The sequence below is a fragment of the Anarhichas minor genome, unplaced genomic scaffold (genome assembly GCF_050575085.1).
Source record: "Anarhichas minor isolate MPS153535 unplaced genomic scaffold, ASM5057508v1 ptg000041l, whole genome shotgun sequence".
Taxonomy (NCBI): Eukaryota; Metazoa; Chordata; class Actinopteri; order Perciformes; family Anarhichadidae; genus Anarhichas; species Anarhichas minor.
The window spans coordinates 2,084,028-2,106,721 of NW_027466487.1; the positions used below are offsets into that span (position 1 = coordinate 2,084,028).

The 22,694-nt window shown below is 40.1% G+C and overlaps 3 protein-coding genes across 3 annotated transcripts; all 3 read left to right on the forward strand.

The window, feature by feature from the left end:
• Positions 1-3,354: 3,354 nt before the first annotated feature.
• On the forward strand, positions 3,355-7,500 carry slc6a19b (solute carrier family 6 member 19b). Its single transcript, XM_076109671.1, has 12 exons — positions 3,355-3,553; positions 4,461-4,601; positions 4,685-4,822; positions 4,914-5,095; positions 5,180-5,290; positions 5,684-5,796; positions 5,865-5,993; positions 6,113-6,269; positions 6,404-6,608; positions 6,688-6,847; positions 7,052-7,214; positions 7,336-7,500. The coding sequence occupies exons 1-12, from the start codon at positions 3,355-3,357 to the stop codon at positions 7,498-7,500; spliced, it is 1,863 nt and encodes a 620-aa protein (XP_075965786.1).
• Positions 7,501-8,822: 1,322 nt separating this feature from the next.
• On the forward strand, positions 8,823-14,499 carry LOC142969668 (sodium-dependent neutral amino acid transporter B(0)AT3-like). The gene is made up of 12 exons (XM_076109672.1): positions 8,823-9,000; positions 10,058-10,198; positions 11,017-11,154; positions 11,264-11,445; positions 11,921-12,031; positions 12,131-12,243; positions 12,318-12,446; positions 12,878-13,034; positions 13,132-13,336; positions 13,790-13,949; positions 14,034-14,196; positions 14,305-14,499. The coding sequence occupies exons 1-12, from the start codon at positions 8,829-8,831 to the stop codon at positions 14,497-14,499; spliced, it is 1,866 nt and encodes a 621-aa protein (XP_075965787.1). The 5' UTR covers positions 8,823-8,828.
• A 1,755-nt stretch (positions 14,500-16,254) lies between these two features.
• On the forward strand, positions 16,255-20,592 carry LOC142969514 (ferroportin). Its single transcript, XM_076109454.1, has 8 exons — positions 16,255-16,357; positions 16,449-16,516; positions 16,675-16,834; positions 17,136-17,251; positions 17,462-17,588; positions 17,763-18,017; positions 19,047-19,733; positions 20,333-20,592. The coding sequence occupies exons 1-8, from the start codon at positions 16,255-16,257 to the stop codon at positions 20,590-20,592; spliced, it is 1,776 nt and encodes a 591-aa protein (XP_075965569.1).
• The last annotated feature ends 2,102 nt before the right edge of the window (positions 20,593-22,694 follow it).

Consider the following 22,694-nt stretch of genomic DNA (forward strand, 5'->3'; position numbering starts at 1 on the left):
GCATATGCTAGCTGTTTTGACTCCCTCGACACCATGTGTTTGCAGCGTGCTATTTATACCAGATTGACCTGCGCCATAGAGACGGAGCTCAAAGACAACAGATTTGCTATCGAATGCGTGTACGTGTACAGGGTGACGGCAAAGTGAGGGTGTGAATCACAGAGCTCAATGTGGTCACACAGTCTTGTCATCCACCTGAATGTAATCTTTTATAAAAAAGCACAAGGGCTGCTCCTTCAAGTTACTGCCGACCACAAATGCCCATGTGACCGGATCTCACAGCGCTGCTGAGCCTATACCGCCGGTACTCCCTCTCTGTCTAGTTTGTGGTGCGGCCGGCCCGCTGCTAAACTGAGAGCAGTCGACTGTGCAAAGTACATCAGCTCTTTGTTTGTGTTTTTAATTCTGCCCGCTTCCCTCTCCTCTCTCAAACAGTGGAAAGCGTTCCCATCCCATCCTGCTGGTCGGAGTGAGTTGGCTGCGGAATGAGAGCCAGGCTTGTGGTGATCCACAGCATCCTGAGGCTTCCGTGACTTATCTAACCAGCTCTGCTCAAACAAGATGGAGTACCGTTGATCTGACAGAATGAAGAAAGACCCTAATTAACTTTCTATTTACATGACTTCCCAACCAGACTAAGATGAGTGCTTAATAAAACACTCAACCTCACATCCTATGGCCCCTTTGCTTTGTTTAAATGTGAAGGGCAGTAGATGAGGCCTTCAGAAAAACGTGTTTGGATGCACATAGTGTAATCAGAAGGCAGAAACTGGCATTTCTCAAAAGAATTAGCCTTCAGAGGCCTCTGAAAGAAAAATAATTTGAAAACGGGCTTCAGGTTTACATTATTGATGTCACTGGATTTCTTTAGGAAACATAAACACCATGCCAAAGAGGAACATTCAGTTATTTTGAGCTGCTTAAAACTGGCTGTGCAGTTGTGGATCTTGGGAAGGCCAACTCTTGCAACCAAAACAGACATAATGCAGCTGACAAAACACAACAAGGTAGAGAGGCACTGCAACATGCATTCTGCTTCTGACTAGAAAAAAATGAGAGAATATACCATAAAGGCAAGATGGCAAATAAAAATGTGCTGTGTTTCCACACAGATTCAGAAGTTGCGTTGAGATCGGATGGTTGCAAATTCAAATCCGCAGATCTAGGACAATCTGGGTGGGGAATTACCCTCTCCAACCCATCAACAACTGACCAACTGGGCATTTGACCCCCCCCCCCTTACTCTATTTGGGGCTTTGTATAGACAATAGCAGAAGTGGTTTCCTAAATAAACTTCAAGCTCAGTTAAGCCAAGAGACAACCAATTGAAAGTTGATGGAAGCTTAAAAGTGAACAATGATATTAATTGAGTAAACCACTGCTGTATTATCTGTTTATTATTGTTTTCTTTTCACTTACACAAAATAACTGCAACACAACTTTTCAAAGTCTCAAAAGATCTCTCTGAATCAAGCTAATGGATAGTAATAGAACAGGTCAAACGGAGGGGATTGGTGTCGTGGTTGAGGTAAACATTAACAGATCCCTGCTCCTCAGACAAATAACGGACGTCTAAATCATTCCAACATCACTTACTGCCACCGGATATACTCCTTAATGTCATATCACAGGCCTATCTTACTGTCACTGTGCATGCAATCATTGTTTAATTAAAGCACGTTGATGCTCCATCAGTCACTGGCTCCATCAATGGCCTATTAGGTTTGTTTAGTATAACCCCACCAACATGCTCAAGCTAATCATTCATTTAAGATTCTGCAGGTGTTACCTTTTCTCTGAGCTCATTGAAAGAGACATGAAGAAAAACATCATCAACAGATTAATAAGTATACTGCATACCTTCTGCGGGGCTTTTAGCAGCCTGTGGACTCCAGCAATCTGATTTATCAGAGGAATATCTTCCCTGAAGGTGTACTGAGGTGGCCGGGTGGGCTCGGGGAAGTTGGTGCTGTTAAATGGATCAGTATCATCTAAGACCTGCACCCTGCACATAAACGTAGCCATGATGTATCCATGCAAGGCGATTTTGGATGAGGAAAATAGTGGATGCGACACCACAGCCTCTGACAGACAGGCAACCCACCGCCCCCTCCTCCCCCCCCACCCCACCCCCACCCGCCCGCCCCCGGGCAGCGAACTACCGGCAGGTCTTCTGCAGTAGCAAAACCCTGCACCCGCTGTTATCCTTGGACCTTCTCCATTCGCTTCCCGCAGCGCGGAGGATCAGGACAGTGTACAGAACGGTCCAGAAGTAAAGATCCTGGGTACCTCGTTGAGAGATACGGTCAGTCAGTGCGCTGTGGAAATGAGCGGGGCGGCGGTATCCAAGGGCATTGCGGGCGTTAGAGGTGCTGAGGCAGACTGCGGACGGGACTGCCACACTTGGTGCCTGGTCTGTGAGAGCGATGGGAAGCGGCTCCCTCCTCGAGCATAAACTCTGCCAGGGGGACACACAGCGGCCAGACCTCAGCCGGCCGGCTCAGCTCATGTTACAAGCGCAATGGCGGCCTCCAGCGGCGAGTATGAGAAGTGCACACAAAATCAAAAACGCTTGCACCGAACTGGCAGCGACTCAACAATGCAGCGCGCGATACAATCAACTAAAACTGAGAAACACATTGTGGCTATAGATGGCAGTATATGGCAAATATACAGAGCTTCTTCATATAGCTGTATAAAATAATATTTAAACCGACAGACAGGTAGATAGCGTAACACTTTATCCTGCAAAGACAGATGAAATGACATAATTCTAGAGATTTTGATAATCTCAAAATAACTGTATATCAAACATAAATAAGAAGTACATAAACAACGAATAATGTGTTATTAACACGCCACAATGTAGTTGGAAGAATATATAAGAACATCTCAAGTGTTTATGTATTTGTCAAAAAGGATATGGCCCAACTCTTCTTGTAAAGCGTCCATGAACAGTTTTGATAAATACTTCTTCTGACTCCATGGAAAATGAGCAAACTCCATCTGCTGACTAAGGCCATAAAGGCTGACATTCTAGGAAATGTTTGTATTGTGACACACTGTTTTATCATTCTTTAACTCTGCACCATACAATAAATCATATAAAAAAATGTTCTTCCAGTGAACCTCAGTGATTGACCCTTCCTAATCAGATAAGACTATAGTTCTTACTCATCTTATGCTTCAAAGGCTGCACACCTCTAACTGATGCTCTCTGACGCTGAATCCTAGTCAATCTATTACAGAGGTCCAGCACATAACCAAGGATCTTATGGCGTGAGCCACAATTTGCATTACAGCAATGCACAGTGCACTAGTGTATCCCAACAATACTACAGTGTCTGACTGATCATGAAGTTAAAACTCCCCAATCCAGGCCTGGAGGACAGGATATTGTCCCATCAGCAGCTGGACAAGCTGGAGGAGGAAGAAGCTGGAGACAGACCGAAATGGGACAACAAGACCCAGTACATGCTGACCTGTGTTGGGTTTTGTGTGGGCCTCGGAAACGTTTGGCGCTTTCCCTACCTGTGTCAGAGTCATGGAGGAGGCAAGTGATGCTTTCATTGTTTACTGCACTTATTCCACATTTGACTATTTACAATAACACTGGGCAGAAGAAACAAATGTGTATGTCATTATATATCACCCAGACCAACTGGAAGAGTTCAGGAGAACGTATACTCCCAGACGTCTTTATTAACATTTCATCTACAGGCATCAGGCAGGTCTGTCTGCCTGCTATGTCATCAACTATGCATTTTAGATGACCTGTTGAAGAAGGTTTGGTTTATTCCTAAAGCCAGAAGACACGTGACAGCCAAATAAAAAGGGAAAGCCATTTTACTTTGTTGCCTAGACTGATGAATGCATATTTCTTTGTAGTATTGGGAACTGTTGGTCAGCCATGGATTTTGTTCCCCCTTCCATCCATTTGCTTTTATTTTTATGAGCATATTTTATATTTTCACGTTGTTTTTATGTATGTAAATGAATTGTTTGCTGTGGTTTTATGTTTACAAACTAGCTAGCCTCAATTTTCCCCAGGGCCAAATTATTTTTTAATTGGTCTATATACAGTAGGATAATAGTTGACACCCTTAAAGTTAAGTAATTACTTAACACTATCACAATACCACTGATCCAGCAATGACTATATCCTCATACTATCTTTCAAACACTATAGGAAGCAGCTTCTATCACATGAATTCACATCAGCAGTGTATAGACTCATTAAGATGGCTTGTAACTTATCTGTCAGATAAGAAAGAAGCAGAAAGACATTTTATGCCGTCCGACGGTCAGGAAATCCTCGTAAAGAGCTTACTGCAAAGGCTTGAATGGGTTGTTGCATTATGAAGTTACGTGCATTGCTGACATGCATCCTAAATGATTAACATCCAAGAGATTTATCGCTAACATGACATCATTAACCGTTCCTTCGTATTTTCTTCCAGGTGCATTTATGATACCATTTCTGATCCTGCTGGTTCTTGAGGGAATCCCACTTCTATATCTTGAGTTTGCAATTGGTCAACGTTTAAGAAGAGGCGGTTTGGGAGTGTGGGCTGCAATTCATCCCTATTTGACTGGCATTGGTGAGAAACGTTTTGTTTCATTTTTGCTACAACTGGTGAAAGAGTGCCTTAAAAGAACCCCCTTTTAAAACATTCATTGGCAGGTATTGCTTCCATGGGTGTATCTCTGACGATCAGTCTCTACTACAACACCATCATTGCCTGGATTCTTTGGTACTTCTTCAACTCATTTCAAGAGCCTCTGCCTTGGAGTCAATGTCCAATGAATGCCAATTTAACAGGTAATGCTACAACTGGTACTGTATTTCTTGCAGAATAAACTCTTGATTTTGGCGTACCGACACAAGCTGTTAATTCTGTTGATTCTATCAGACATCGTCTCAGAGTGTAAGAGGAGCTCCCCTGTGGACTACTTCTGGTACAGGGAGACCCTGAACACAACTCCAACGATTGAAGAGGACGGAGGTCTGCAGTGGTGGATACTGTTGTGTCACGTGTGTGCGTGGTCTTTGCTCTATATCTGCATCATTCGTGGTATTGAGACAACTGGGAAGGTACAGCACATTCCTTACTACAACAAGAGAGACGATTTGAATTCAGCTAAAAAGTAATTGTTTTGAATACTTTCTTTTCCCGAGGCTGTGTATGTGACTTCGACCCTTCCCTACGTGGTGCTGACAATATTCCTGATCAGAGGGTTGACCCTGAAGGGCTCTTTGGATGGAGTCAAGTTCCTCTTCACGCCAGATGTGAGTTGCATTTCATTTAAATTCATTTCACACTGATTTTACTGCAGATAACAAATCAGAATGCATTCAATCGATAATAAAAAATAAAAAAAATGTTTTAATGCTGTTTGAAAGTTAAGTGGGTAAAATTGTATGCTGACATATTTTAAGTAAGGATTAATTATGTTTTAATGTTTCCAAAAAATAAAATGAAAAAAAACTGTTTGGGGTGCTCCACCATGTTACCCTCACGTATTTGATCTTTTATCAAATGTCTTGCTATTTCAGTCCTCTGAAAATAACTCATCCATATTAGATGGCTCTCATATTATGGCCCTCGTTAGGGGTAGAATATAACCCATTCAGAGCAATAACTAGTTGATCCATAATGGTCCACTGTACCATTTCTTTCAGTTAGCAGAACTGGCGAAGCCATCAACATGGCTCGATGCAGGTGCTCAAGTTTTCTATTCCTTCTCTCTGGCTTTTGGTGGTCTTATTTCCTTCTCCAGCTACAACTCAGTACAGTAAGTTATTTCGTTTTAACTGGTGTCATTTAAAGTTAACTCAAAGTAAAATGGCATTCTTCCTTTAGCAACAACTGTGAACAGGATACAGTGATCATCTCTATCATCAATGGCTTCACCTCCGTCTATGCTGCAACGGTCATTTACACTATAATCGGCTTCAGAGCAACCGACAGATTTGACAACTGTATTTCTGGGTACGTTGTGTCTTTTTCGCTAAATTATACATTTAAACAGCTCATATATTTTTTTCTCCTGCAATACATCGACTGTGAAAACAGTTTATTTAACATTTAACTAAACTTTTGTGTTTTAGAAACATCCTAACATTACTAAATGTCTTTGAGCTTCCTGAGGGCAACATCACTGACAGCAACTACGATCAGGTTGTTCAGCGTCTTAATGAAACACACCCTGAGGTTATTCAAGAGCTGGATCTTAGGACCTGCAACTTAAACACCTTTCTTAGTGAGGTAAGATTATTTATGCACCAGGACTTTTCCATTAGCAAAGAAGCTGCTCCTTGTTAGTGGAAAATATACCAATGTGTATTTTCAAACGATCCCTGCTATGCTCTGCTATAATGCTGTGCTTTGTTTGGGTCTAGGGAGTTGAAGGAACTGGTTTAGCCTTCATTGTGTTCACTGAGGCCATCACCAAGATGCCCCTCTCACCGTTGTGGGCCGTCCTTTTCTTCGTAATGCTCTTCTGTCTCGGTCTGTCTTCTATGTTTGGTAACATTGAGGGAATTATAGTGCCACTGCAAGACCTCAAAGTGTTCCCTAAAACATGGCCAAAAGAAGCTGTCACTGGTAACGCCCACATCTATTCGTTCAATTTACATTAAGAGATTTCTAGAATATCTTAACAACTTTTTTTGGTTTCCTTCAGGTGTAACGTGCATGTTCTGCTGTCTGGTGGGTCTGATATTTCTCCAAGGCTCAGGGAACTATTGGCTTTCACTCTTTGACACCTATGGAGGATCCATCCCTCTGCTAGTTGTTGCATTCTGCGAGATGTTCTCAGTTGTGTACATATATGGAATAGACAGGTGATAGAAAAAAAAATATATATATATGTTTTACTATAACGGTTTGTTTTTGTCAATTAAAAGATGAGAAAAACTAAATTAGCTCACGGTATCACAAGCATCCCACACTATTATTGTACCGCCTTTATTAGAGGAGGCTTGTTATTCTGTTAGTTTGTCTACACACTCTTTGACAATGGAATATATGTGTCACTTTCCTCTTAGGTTCAATGATGATATAAAGTTCATGATCGGACACAAACCCAACTTCTTCTGGCAGGCAACATGGAGAGTCATCAGCCCACTCATTATGCTTGTCATCTTGGTTTTTTACTTCGTCACTAAAGTGTCTGAACAGCTCCTTTACAAAACGTGGGATCCTGAATCGGTAAATAATGAATGAATTTTGGGATGATCAAAATCGTCTGAGCTACGGATAATGATCTTTTAAAACGTGCCGTCATGAACCACTGAAAACTCAAAATATGGCATTTGCTCTGTCTTTGCAGGATAAGTTCCCTACACTGGAGGAAAAGCCATATCCAGTCTGGATCAGTGTGATCATCTTCATATTGGCAGGGATACCCAGTCTTGCTGTGCCTTCAGTTTGTCTCTGGAAATGTTTAAGGACAAAAAAGAGGGATACGATTCATCTCGATAATAACTCTGACTAAATTCAAATGAACAATGAAAGCAAAACATCCCCAGCCTAATATGGTATTTTCTTTTTTGTTCAAGAAGATTTAGGTAATTGTTATCATGGTTTAATCAACACACATTTAAAATAGGAGGCACAGAACTCTCCGTTTTCCTCAGCCACCTGTGACCTGTTTGTTGTGGCTAAAATCAGTGGTATTATATTCATATGTTCATGAAATTGTGGATATCATCTGTTTGCTTTTAGGAACATGGTATGTACCATTAGGCACATTATTTGAGGTAAAGGCACAGGGCCCATGCAGTGTGCTCTACATCATCTATTCTTGAAGCTCTGTTGCATAGAGACGCTCTAAATCTGGTCTTAAATCTCAGCGGGTGGGCCAGGACAGTTTCTTATAACTTTGGGTGAGACTCAGACTTTGCTGACAGTATACATTTCAAAAAAAATTACTGCAAACAAATTCTGTCTATCGATCAAGTCTAGTGACATAGGATCTTAGTATAAGCCCATAGTAGAGTTATATCCCAGGCCCCGTCGTGGGTTGATCCTTTAGTGGGATTAACTGTGATTTGACAGCTACAGTTTATTATGTGATTAAACAAATAGATTTTGAGACTATCGGTGCTGCCCCAGAAGGAAGCTGACTTTGAGCCATGCGATGAATGAAGGTACATCCATCTGTCCAGCTGGGGTCACTATTGTGACATGTTTGAGAAGTGAATCAAATATTGACTAAATCAGCTGCATATCTTTTATTTTATTTTTTAAATTCCTTCATTTGCCATTTGTAAAGTAAATTACACTGTGCCTCTACTCTGTGTTTGCCAGGGAAGAATAATGGATGTGACTGATTGTAGTCTGTATGAATATGATACATATTACGTACAAGACATTTTGAATAGTGTTTTTGGTGATGAAGTCTGATAAGGAACTCCATACACAATACATGTTTTCTGGAGTAAGTGAAGGTTGGTAATTACCGTTGACTGAAATAACTCAGCAGTTATGTAAACTGTATCACGTAAGGATTTAAAAGGCATCTGTACTATCAAAGTTTTCTCCTGGGCTCCTTATTTATGCTGTGTTGTATTAAAACCACCTGTTATCATCTCTGTTATCAACATCATATCATGCCGCTTTACACAAGGGCTTTTTATTACACAAACAAACCACACAAAGCCTCAAGGGCCAACAAGATGCATGAGGCTGATAAAGCAAATGACGCCCCTTCGTCAGGTAACAAGTCACCAGTTTCTCCCCTTCTCTTCAGACAGAGTTTACAAGTCCGACAAAAAGATTTGCCTCATTAAATAAACTGAAGTAACAAAAGACAAAGAAGTGATGGATAGAGAAAGTGGAAGTGATGAGCAGACGCAGGTTCATGGACCTAAAGAGATTACTGAAAGACCAAAATGGGACAATAAAGTACAATATTTGCTAACCTGCATAGGTTTTGCTGTGGGACTTGGGAATGTGTGGAGATTTCCATATCTGTGTCAAATCTATGGTGGAGGTAAGAGCCTTTCATTAACAGTGTGCTTCGTAATGTTAACACAAGAAAGTGAAGTAGACGGTCTGGCTTTCCATTTGGTTTTTCATGACCAGAAACATTTAGCAGTCAATAATCCAAGTGTTTAAACTAAATGCTGTTATTAAAAAAACTTAACTGTTCCTTTATTTTATAAATTAATTTCCTTATGAAAATACCAAAAAATAAACATTTCTAGAAAATAATTTGTTTAAATTACAACCAGGGTGATTGTCTTTCTGATATGTTCCCACTATACAAACATATGCACGTATAAACATACAGACTGTAGACAACAGTTCTACTTCAATGTGGCACGATGACATGATAGTCACAAGATTATTTTTTTACAACTAGTTTTCTCTTTAGCATCGAATTGACTATTATTGTCCTACTCTCTATATTAGCATGTTTGGCATGACTGAGACATGGTTTCACATATGATGCAGAAATGATGCAGATATAACTTTGCTCTGATTTTCATGCTGTAATTATCTTGTTTTTCCAGCACACGATTGACATCTCTGACTTTGATTATACAACTTTTAAAGATGACCGACTATATTATGTTAGTTTGATTCCACCAATGATTTAGAGAGGTATATCACTGCAGTGACTGTAGCACCTTTGACTCTTGTTTTTCATGTGTTTGACCGAAGACAATCCCTACTTGGATAGTTCACTACTATTCAAAATGTATACATTATCAACCCATTTAAAAATATTTAAAAATATTTTTACAACTCCATACAGTGGTGCGCAAAATATACAATTGAAGATCAAATGACGAGGGAAAACATGACTGGTGCACACTACTGTAGGTCAGGTGTTCTATTGCTGGCAATGAGTGAGTGTGATAATGCTCTGCTTGTTGATAATAAAATGTCCACTAATGGGAAACTGAATGACCTTCAACTATAAAGGCAATGCCGATGTTTATTTTTAAGTTGAAGTCAAGCGCTTACTGAAAAACTAAGGTTTATCGTTTAATTATGAGTTATCAAAATCATTTTTATCCCTTATAAATGTACTTTATTTCAAGGGGCGTTTCTGATTCCTTATGCCATTGCCCTGGTGTTTGAGGGACTTCCTCTGCTGTACATGGAGCTGGCCATCGGACAACGGCTCCGCATGGGAAGTGTTGGGGTGTGGAATTCAATCTCCCCTTATCTGGGAGGTTTAGGTAAGAATGTTTGGTATCAACAGTGGTGGAGGAAGTATTCAGATGCTCTACTTAAGGAAAAGTACTTGTACCACTCTGTATAAATAGTTTGTTGCAAGTAAAAGTCCTGCATTGGAAATGTTAGTCAAGTAAGAGTATCAAAAGAATACTTAACCCCTATCAAACATATTTAACATACAAGGACTACTTTTATCTATCCTTTCTACCTTATCTATTAAAACTGTATGCGTTGCAATACCTTTGACTGCCCCCAGGACACCAATTGATTTATGTTCAAACAGGACAAATTAAACAGAATACAATGATATGAAGTCATTAGGAACCAATTGATTAACAAAGTCATGAGAAATTGGAATGACACTGGAGGGAAAGAATAAAGCAGCAGTGAGATATGACAAAAATAATACCTCAGGATGAAGGTTAAAACAGTCATTTCCAAAGAATGGGTTGGGGCCCACAGGTGGGATGCAGGAGATTTCATTAAATCATTTGCAATATTTCTTACAGTCTTTTATTTAACATGTTTTATCTGCAGTATACATTTGAACCACATGAGGGAGCCTGAATGTCTAATATGAACGGCTAGCATACATCATTTTTGTTTTACTGATGTGATGACAAAAAAAACAGAAGCCAACTTTGTACTTAAGTAGAGTACTTAAGTAAAGGCACTTAGTTCCACTACACCACTGGGTATTAATGCACTTTACTTGGGGAAGCAAGATGCCAAAGAAGGAATGTATTTAAAAACATAAAGCTACTATCCATAATATACATACATACATTTCTTGTTGCATGATGTCAATGTGTATACACAGGTGTGGCTTCCTTGGCAGTATCCTTCCTAGTTGGTCTGTTCTACAACATGATCTTGGCCTGGGTCCTCTGGTACTTCTTCCACTCCTTTCAAAGTCCACTTCCCTGGAGGGACTGCCCGTTAAACCTGAATCGTACTGGTAATTTTTACATCATACTAATATCATTAACGATACATGCTGAATAATGATCAAAGTAAAAATGAAGTAAATCATGAATCAATCATGATGATTCATCTCTTTGATACAGGCTATGTAAGTGAATGTGAGAAGAGCTCACCAGTGAACTATTTTTGGTATCGCGAAACACTGAACATTACCCCAAACATCGAGACCAGTGGGTCCTTACAGTGGTGGCTAGTGCTGTGTCTTGCATCTGCATGGTGCCTCGTGTACATCTGCTTCATACGTGGAATTGAGACTATTGGAAAGGTAAGGATGTAGCGTTAAATAATATTGTTAGAGTTATATATATTTGTTATATCTTCTAGTTTAGATACAAGCAATTGATGGCAAAATGTTGGAAGTGCAATGTAGATCCCTCCAACTTGGCCAAACAAAATTCTGACCTCAACTTTCATCACTGGCAGAAATTCAACACGCAAGTTACAAATCAAACGTTAAAATCTAGTAAAACCTGCTGCCTCAAACAGTAAAATGACAAAAAGTTCAGAAGTTGTATTAAAGGTGATGATGGTTATGGTTGTTGGTTATCATCTAAACAAGTGACAGTATAGTAGTAGCCTCACAGCTCTTAACACCCTTACAGGACATTCTGCATATTAACGACGCTGAAGTTCGAATGAAGTTAGAACAACAAAGCGTGCATACAAAGCGTTATAAAAATCTCAAATTCTGTTTGACGTGAATATGAAATAGTGTTTCAGCATCGTAACTTTTTCAACAGGCTATTTATGTCACAGCCACCTTCCCCTATCTTGTTTTGACCATCTTCTTGGTCAGATCCTTGACTCTGGCTGGGGCCACGGATGGCTTAATATACCTCTTCACACCAAATGTAAGTTTGTCAGTAGCTTTATATTGAAATAATTTCATGACACAATCTAATGAGTAAAGTATGATATCTAACTAACAATTATTATTATGTTCATTACAGTGGGAAACCCTGAGAGATCCTAAGGTCTGGTTGGACGCGGCTACTCAGGTCTTTTTCTCTTTGTCTTTGGCTTTTGGGGGACTTATTGCTTTCTCCAGTTATAATGCTCAGAAGTAAGAACTTTATGAACACATTTGTATTCATTAAAGACTAAGATAAAAATTGAAATAATATAACATCTTTGCAGGAATAATTGTGAGAGAGATGCCCTAATTGTCGGCTGCGTGAACAGTTTTACGTCGATATATGCATCGATTCCTATTTTTGCCATTCTTGGATTTAAGGCAAATGAAAACTACAATGACTGCCTAAATTGGTATGTACCATATAGGTAATTATAATCTGCCATAGTAATGTATATTCAGCATAATGATTGTTGTTTATTATTATTAGACCTGCAACTGGAGATTATTCAATTACAAATTGTCAGGCCCCAAAGCAATGCGACTGCTGTGATTATACGTCACTTCAATATTAGTCAAAATAAAAATTAATGAATCGATTTTTGATTGTTACGACCCTCTCTCACTGTGGGAGGGTGGTAACAGTGATACTACAGAGCAAACTTCATCATATACTTTCAACAGTTTGTGTTTTTACTTAAATTACCGAAATGTTTCATCAATCAACCAGTATTTAAACATTTTCTCAGTTAATTAATAAATAGCCTTTCAGTCCTAGTTATAATTATTGTCAGTAATACTTGTGAAAGCAGTGTTAACCGATTTCATTTCTTGTTGATTTTAGGAACATACTGAGATTGACTAATTCATTCAACATTGGGGATGAAAACATAACTGTTAAAAACTATGATGACTGGTTAAACTATCTCAACGCAACTGATCCCTCAGAGGTCAAAAGCCTCAATCTAAAGATCTGCAACCTACAGACTTTCCTGGACCAGGTGCAGTACATCCGTTACTATTAAAACAGTTTTTAACAGTTTTTTCTATGACGTTTTGTGAGTGTATATGAGATCACGTATCGCATCCTACCTGTAGAGTGTCTCCGGAGCTGGACTGGCCTTCATTGTGTTCACTGAAGCGGTGATAGAAATGCCAGGCGCTCAGGTGTGGGCGGTGCTCTTCTTTGTCATGCTCTTCAGCCTGGGCCTGTCCTCCATGTTTGGAAATCTAGAGGGGGTCCTTACTCCTCTGCTGGACCTGCACATAATTCCATCCTGGATTCCCAAGGAACTTTTCACAGGTAAACCGAAAAATCTCATTACTTCATACAATGGTTGCAATCATGGCAAATGGGGCACTGACAACACACGTTTGTATTGTAAGACTGAAAAAGTTAGGTGAAACATATCTATTACTTCCTATACTTACCAGTGATAATGACACTTACACAAAAGCCATATGTGAAAGCCCACCTGTTGATGAAGAGTAAATCTGCCTTTTGGATCAATAGTGTTGATAGGCACCCTGTAGTCTTGTGTAAATTTTCTTTCCATGTGAAATGATGTCTTCCCGTGTGAAATAAATATTGTCAGATATGTCAGATCGCACACTTTTCGTTCAGATATAAACATGCTTTAAATTACTTTTGTACAGATAGACTCGCTAAAAGGTTTCTGTTTGACTGAATTCAGCATATTAATCATCATAGCATGAAAGAAATTATATTTCCTTTATTTTCCTTTTTTGCTTAAAGGGTTCATTTGCCTCACCTCCTTCATTGTGGCCCTCATCTTTACTTTGGGCTCTGGAAACTACTGGCTGGAGATTTTCAACAACTATGTGGGATCCATGCCTCTGCTCATCATAGCCTTCTTTGAGATCATCAGTGTGGTGTACATCTATGGAATAAACAGGTGATATTGTACTAAATGTCATTATACTTGCAAACATGAAAACATATTCTAATGATTTGACCAAGGGCTTCCATTTACCCACAGATTTAATGACGACATTGAATGGATGACAGGTCGGAGACCAAATATCTACTGGCAGGCCACTTGGCGCTTCATCAGTCCTCTCATGCTGCTGGTGGTTTTTGTGGCATACGTTGTAGTCGAGGCTGAAAAACGACCAACATATAACGCCTGGAACCCAGATTACGTAAGAAAGATTTCACGCTTGCTCTACAGTGGCACTGTGTAGAATTTGTTTAATTTGGTGCACAATGAAAAAATAAAGACATTGACTTCCCTCTCATCACCCCTACAGGAGCACTTCCCCCTCGCTGACGTTCAGCACTATCCTGAATGGGTTTATTCTATCTGTGTGCTTTTATCCGTCCTTCCTGTTGTATCAATTCCTCTTGTGGCTCTCTACAAATTCATGGGCTTCCTGAAGAAGTACATCATGAAAAGGCACAACAAAAATCCATATGAGAATGAATTATGTCAAGGAGAACTGTAAATGACACTTTTTAACCGCTTTATCTGATTGGTGGTCAGGACTATCGATTTACATATTTGAGATCTGTTGTAATCTAACAACATCGTATTGTGTATATTCAATTAAAAACCAAAAGTCTTTACTGATTGTTATACTGTAATATTGGGTATTTTTTTTAATCTTTTCTACAGTATGGTATAACAAACTTCTAATCACATTCCTGTTTAAATGACATTATAACGAGAGGAGTAATTGCTGTAATTTCAGTATATTATCAAAAATAAAGCTTTTGTTTTTAATTTACACAAGTGTATTTGTATTGGTGAAGCAAATGCAAACACTGTCTGCTAGATCAAATCAACGGAGGACAATATGCAGGGGAAAAATATTAACAACAGAATACCAAAGGCTGGAACTGAACATCAGGTTTGCGTTTGATTAAAAGGAAGATCAATTTCCCGTGTTGATGTTTTGAATGGGAAAGAAGACGAGTGATGGATAACTTTTCTGAATGGTTTTTGATGTGCGCATTATCAATTATTATTATTGTTTGTAGCAATGCCGTGTCACCGTATGTTCTGCCAACATCATCGTCATCATGTTAATATTATGCATCATCTTGTAAATCACATTCCTGTCTGTCCATGGAACAGCTTTTGATATGTGATATGATATAGAAGTCTGCTTTCTACCCTCTGTTACCTGCAAGTGTGAAGAGTGAGCTAGTGTTGCAGGTGTCCTTTATGTAACTTTGTTGCATGTTAACAGTGCGTGTGGTTGTATGAGACTAGTAGAACGGTTTGTGTGTGTGTGTGTGAGTGAGGGTGCATGCATGTGCTCACTGACCATGCGCATGTGTGTATTTTGAGCCATACGAGTTACACGGTTGTCCTTTTTGTGGTGTGGGTGGACAGTGATATTGTCCCCCTGGTGTCACGTGCTTTGGAATATGCTGGCTGCCTTTGTTGTCCCTCTGCCTGTTCTGCTTTTCTGGCACTTTCATACAATGGCGCACTTGAACACTGTGATGTTATTAAGCCTTTCAAACTACTACAGTATGAATTCCAGCTCTCAGGAAAGACTAGCATCCCAAATGTAGGATACATGGCACAAGATAAAACATCGAGGAATAGCAGCAAGGATTGAGAGCAACATCAGAACAAAGGTGATGATTGACAGTGCATTGACTTATGAGCGCTATGATTATTGTCTGTTTAAGAGAGCATGTATAGAGCTATGCATGATGTCACACTTATGCTACTGCAAAATCTTATTGTTTGATGTGCTTTTCTCTGTTTTATCTTATTCACATTCTGACTTGTTGACCCATGGCAGCCATTATCTATGCCTTATTCAAAGTGTGACTGACGAATTTAGATGTGGAATATTTAATAATAACAAAACAGCTGAAGAGGTTACAACCATGTACTGACAGTTTACTGTTGAAAAGGACATGGCATTCCAACTTTTGTTCCATAAAGTTGCTGGCTAGGAAAAATAAATTGTGTATTTAGTAAGTGAATACAATATCGCCACAAGTTGATTTTTGGTCCTGTCTATAGAATTTCTTCCAAGTATGTTAATAAGTAAATAACCAATAATCCTATAAGTGGTCTAAACATGCTTGTAGTCATCAACAACAAAGTGGAGTAAGAGTGTCTTTTAAAACATCCAAGTGATGCTGTGACCTACAGTCCTGAAACACTGTAGTACCAACAATGGGACGAGAGTGCGACAGGGTCAACAGTCTTTTGACCTATGATCCTACACTAGGAAATGTCCAAGCGAGCAGATGCCTCCCAGTGTGGTGGGGTCGTGGTCGAGTTTGAGTCTGACGACATCAGGGATGCAAGAGCAAATAGAACTAGGAGTATACCAGGTGAACTCAACTTTGAATCAAACTAGAATTTGTGCAATGTATTTGCAGCAAATATGTGTGCTTATTTAATTTTTTCTTAATTCTTCGAAAGGTTCAGCTCTCATCTACCTCAAGGGTCCAAAGTTTCTCATCTATGTCAGTGGAGCATTGTCAATGTGGGTAAGAATCATTTCCTGAAGAATCAGATTCCTGGAGAAATAGATAACACATTGAAACTTAAATAAATGCAAGGTAGCCTACTTACTGTAAATCTTGTGACAGCATACATACAGCGACTTGAACAACAATACATAATGTGTTTATGTTGTGTTAAACAGGGTGACCGCATGTGGCACTTTGCAATTTCTGTGTTCCTGATTGAGCTGTACGGCCGTAACCTGCTGTTGACTGCAGTGTTTGGGTTGGTAGTGGCTGGGTCAGTGCTCCTTCTAGGAGCTTTGATTGGAGACTGGGTTGATCGCAATCCCAGGAATAAAGGTACGCAACAATTTCCCACCAATTTGAATATTTCAGCATGCCGTATATCATAGAACTGTCAGTGATAAAGATTTTTTGGATCTCAATCTTGGATGCAGAGGTCAGCTAGTTTCCTATCCACCCAGTTGGTAAATTGCATTTACTGATGCCTCAAGTGTAAATCAGTCCCTGATTTGACAGCTAGACTCAAAACCACTTCAGGCACAAGTCTCTCATCTGTCACGGCTAGGATTCAGTTTTTACAGGACATGTCATCTGTGTTGTGCAAGTCTAAAACTGTTTTTCTTGTCCCCTATTTTAGTTGCACATGCATCTCTTTTCATTCAGAACATCTCAGTGACAGTGTGTAGCATTGTGCTCATGTTGGTGTTCTCATATAAGCAAAGGATTGAACAGATCTGGGACGGCTGGCTTACTGTGAGTAGACACTACATGTTTGACTAATACTTACATTTCATAGCTTGATACCATATTGATCTGCAAACAGAATACTCACCATGATGATTACACAGAGGAGTTATTGCTGCTGTTGTTCCCTCTGTCCTGTGTCCCTGTTGTCTCTGCTTCTGAGCTTGTGGCTACTCTGTGCTGTCATAGTAACATGTTGCATCGCAAAACTTACACAAGGTGGTTTGTTATACGGTGGTGATCGTCCTGGCAGATGTGGCAAACCTTGCAAGCACAGCACTGACCATTGCCATTCAGAGGGACTGGATTGTGGTTATCACAGGCTACAACCGAGGTCACCTCGCTGGTGAGGGGATTCATTCTCTGTTAATGCACATGTTTGTTCGCATTCAATGCTTGTCACACATCACTGTTTGTGCACGATAAATACTTGGATTACAGGTATTGGTCCGTTTCTGCTCTTGCTGACCGTCCTCTAGTGGAAGCACATTAATCTCTGTGTCTTTGATCCTAACAAAAGGAATGAATGCAACCATGAGGCGGATAGATCAGGTGACTAACATCCTGGCCCCACTAGCAGTGGGACAGGTCATGACCCTGGCCTCCAATGTAGTTGGCTGCGGCTTCATCCTGGGCTGGAACCTTGTGTCTCTCATTGTGGAGTTCTTCTTCTTGTCACGGGTGTACCGCATCGTCCCTGCTCTTTCTGTCAAACCACCAGTGGTGGAGGAGGATCAGGTGTATCTGCAGAGGATGGCGAGGAGAATGTCACAAGGTATGGAATATGTGTTGTTGTTTCTGACTTCCCCATTATTCACAGATTTTAAGATTAGAATTCTATGAGATTTACTGAAAATGTCTGTGAACACCTGCTTGTAGATTTAAAAAATGAAGTTGTCAAAATAAGATTTAGAGCTGTGCATTAGGATAAAATAATAGATAAATAAAAGTATATAGACAATATACAGCATCTTCTATTAACTGCTGGTGATTATGCAATGCCTGCTGGAATCAGTATTAGTATACTACAGTGTACATTGAAGTCACTTTCTTCTCAGCCTCTATCACCACTTACGTCACGATGCTTTTCCTTTTTGAAAGGTCAGGTTAAAGTGCTAAAAGTTCTATAGCAGGCTTGAGCAGTAGACATCATGAGAGGTACTGATGTAGTGAGATTTGTGGCGAATGACTTTCAAGGAAATGTTAAAAAATGTAACACTAACCTTGGAACACTTGGAAATTCTTTGAAATGACATTAGAAAATATATATCGTTTAATGTTTTTGACATTACAGTTGTCCTGATAGTTATACAAAGTATTTTTTTAAACTATAAAGTGCTTATTTGAACCATACATTAATTGAAGACACAAACCTCGGTTTATGTGCAGCACCCAACTACCATAGTCCACATGGTTTACATTTCTATGTAGATAAGTGTAGATGGTCTGTATAAGGGATGCACCGATACCGGATATCGGGCTGATACTGACTCAAATAGCAGGATCGGAGTTAGGAAAGTTTGTAAAGCAATATTTAAGTAAAGCCTGATGTTGCCTTACACATAAAATAATGATGTCAGTCACTTTCCCACAGTGAGGTATACAGCTTATTAATTAAACACGGTATCGGATCGGTACTCTGTATCGGCCAATACCCAGGTAACAGTATCAGGACTAAGAAAGTCAGATCGGTGCCTCCCTAGTCTGTATTTGACAGATGATGTGGATTCTAGCATGTGCAGATCACCAAATAGACCTTTGAAATTGAACAGAATTGATGGATGACATTCCTTTTTCTTATCAGGGGAAGATAATGTTGCACAACCTCAACCTCAACCTCTGACCGAAGGTAACTGCAACTCAAGCCTGCACATAAAAGAAATCACCAACCTGCCACTGTGTTTCCGGAGGTTTCGCTGGTTGGTGAGCACCTGCAAGGACGGCTGGAGGGCCTACTATCGCCAGCCTGTCTTCCTGGCAGGAATGGGTCTGGCTTTCCTCTACACCACAGTGCTGGGTTTTGACTGCATCACCACTGGCTATGCGTATACTCAGGGCATAAGCGGCTCTCTCCTTAGTCTGCTGATGGGTGTCTCGGCTATTACTGGGCTGATGGGCACTGTGATGTTCACCAGACTCAGAAAGTCCTATGGCCTGGTTAACACAGGCATCATCTCGAGCTGCCTCCACCTGGGCTGCTTGCTGCTGTGCGTGTGCTCTGTGTTTGCCCCTGGCAGCCCTATGGATCTTAGCTTGCTGATGCCCTACATTACCTCCAACTCCTCCACTGAGCTCGGAGGGATGGCAAACCAAAGGCAAAAACACACTTATCCTCTGAGGGGAGGCAACAATCAGCCGCTGCTACCCGACCGCTCCTCCATCCACTGGACCAACAACACTGTGCTCTTTGACAACGTGCCCTCTGACACGGCGCCAGAATCGTACATCTCCATTATCCTTCTGTTCTTGGGTGTCATCACAGCACGCATCGGTGAGTAGAAGGACATCCAAAGCCGACTGGTTTCAATGGACACCAAAACTTAAGTTAGTCTATATATTACATTGAAATAAAATACACGGGAATACTGTCAACTGTAGAGCTTCACCCATACATTGGCATACAGATACTATCAGCCAATATTAGCTTATCATGAATATATTGCTATCTATGTTGGGCAATAAATAAAAACAAATTGCTTATGGAAATTTAGATAGTGTCGCAATTACATAGTCTATCCAGCAGAGAGCACTGTCTAAAAGCTGTAAAATGTCCCGCTCAGTACATTTGTGACAATTACAGTATTTCATTTTCAGCATTTAAATCTTTTCCTTGATGGTTGACTGTAGAGTTGTAGTGTCACTATATGATGTGCAGCTTAACCACTGGGCCACCAGGATGCCCCAAAGGATCCCTATAAAAATGTAAATGTCTGTTTCAATCAGTTAGTAGCCCGTGGGTAGGGCTCTAGTTAACTATTCCCATAAATGAAATTATTGTGTGAAGAGCTGAATAAATGCAGAGCCATTTTGACGACTGGCTAATTTAATGACCTGGGCAACTTTTAAAACCCAATGATATCTGTGTTTTAGGTCTCTGGTCCTTCGACCTGACAGTGACCCAGCTCCTGCAGGAGAACATCTGTGAGTCAGAGAGGGGTGTAGTAAACGGTGTGCAGAGCTCTATGAATTACCTGATGGATCTGCTTCACTTCATCATGGTGATCTCTGCTCCACAGCCACAGCACTTTGGCATCCTAGTTATCATTTCTGTATTATTCATCACCACCGGGCACACTATGTACTTCCTGTATGCACACAAAGTCAAGAGAAAACGCCGTCACGACACATAAGGAGCAGACATGGCCCGCACATCAATCCAGGGGATGCTTACCAGCACCGACTCCACTCCGCACCTGTGAAATGAATGTCTCCCTCCTGTTCCTTCAGCAATCTTATTGCAACAATCCACTCCCGACTTAGCCATTCATTTCAGCACAACACAGCAAGTGCCTGTCCCACCTCGGTTGCTTTCTTCCTGCAGGGCCATGTGCCGTATAGCAGCAAACAAGAACTCAGGTGAAATAGAGTGAGAGACACGCTCTCCCTTCGTGTACATAAGTTGAGGTGGCTACAATAAATGCAGCCATGGTACCTCCAGGGGAAATGTACTAATCTAATGTACAGGACACGAAGGTAGCAGCTAAGGCACCGGCCTTTACAAGCCCTGTGGGATTACTGCATGACTTTCATCTTACTTAGCTTTTTGGATGGGAGGGTGGATGGATGGAAAGCTTTTTCTAACCTTCACTCAGTAAAGAACTGGTGTTGTGAGGAGAACTTAACAGCGATGCATGAAAATGCAGACAAGACGAGACAGTACTTCTACAAGTGGCATCAATGTTACTGATCCGTCCACTTGGAAATATTCCAGGATGTCCAAAAAGGAACATAAAGGGAACTCGATGTGAGATTGTTTGATTAGAAGAAAAAAAAAATCCGAAGGGCAGCCCCCCCTTTTCATGGACTGAAGTGAAAGGACAAAGTATTTCCTTTCCCTGGTTTGTTTCTCTGTGGATGAATCAAGCTAATATGTGCCTTTCTTTTGTGCAGGTAAACCTGGTTTATGCATTACAACAACAACAGAAATGATCAAATCACGCCATGTACTTTCGTCAAACTTTTAATGCGAACTATTTTATTCTAACTGCTTGTGTACTTTGACAAATAAAAAAGTAGTTTCCAAACTTTCTTTCCTTCCCATATAAAGAGTGATATTAATAGTTGTATAGAAATCCAAGAGGAAAGCAATCTTCATTTTGTGACATGTTTGAAATCAGTGATATGTCAATATAGCAAATGTTGATCACTGCTATTGGCAGCGTTGTATTAGACATTGCTTCATTCTTTTTTAGTTCCGATGAACTAAACATGACCTTACCTCAACTAAGAACAAGAACACTGTTGGGAATATTCTTGGGAATTACTCTCAGCTACTGTATGTTTTCATATCTCCTTCTTGTACAGTGGAAATAATATCAAAGTTTAACCTTTTTGTCATACAACCAGCAACACATCTCAATATATTTGTATAATTTCACTGTGAAATTCCTGTATTGTACTGTATTTTTCAGACTGATAATTATGATAATAAAGATGAATGAAGATGATCTTTGACCTCAAGTATTCTGATGAAATAATCCACAAATCAATATAGTTCCTCTGTAATGTAAGATAAAGTGCTACACATGTCACACTAGATGAAGTTCTCCTAATTCATGTAAATAAACTGCAAAAAAATGAAATTCATGACATTGTGAATATATTTGGCCCTATTCATAGCCTGAAACTTAAATAAAGTCATCCATTCAACCTCCACAAGTGAATGGTAGTACTGGAATCATTTGAACATCCAAATATGGTTTAATACTGTCTGCCCGCTGTGTAGCCTACATATTTGATGTAGGCATATATATATATACGTATATATATACACAGGCAGACTGTAAAACAGGAGAAACAATAAAACCTTTACACATAAATAGGGACCAGGGAACGTACAGTAGCCATATGCAAATGTAAGGGCTTTTTATGGCCAGTAGAGGTCAATGTCACGTTAAATGGTCATCACCATACCAGTATACAGAATATGCACCATTACCGTAAAAATGAGACACAATACGCAGACAGTATGTTTACAACCTATCTCAACTCCCAGATTTTCTATAAACAGTCAGCACCATCCAAGAGTGATTATAATACTGATAACTATTATCCACAGGAGGACATATGAAGGTGGATAGAATAATGACACAAAAGGGAGAGCATTCAGCATTGAAGGACATGGAAATCCAGTCTTTACTCCAGATATTCTCGTCTGTCATCTGCAATGTCTGGCATCACCACGATGTGAGCTCTATCTTAATTAAGTCGAGTATGTACAGGAAGAAATGAT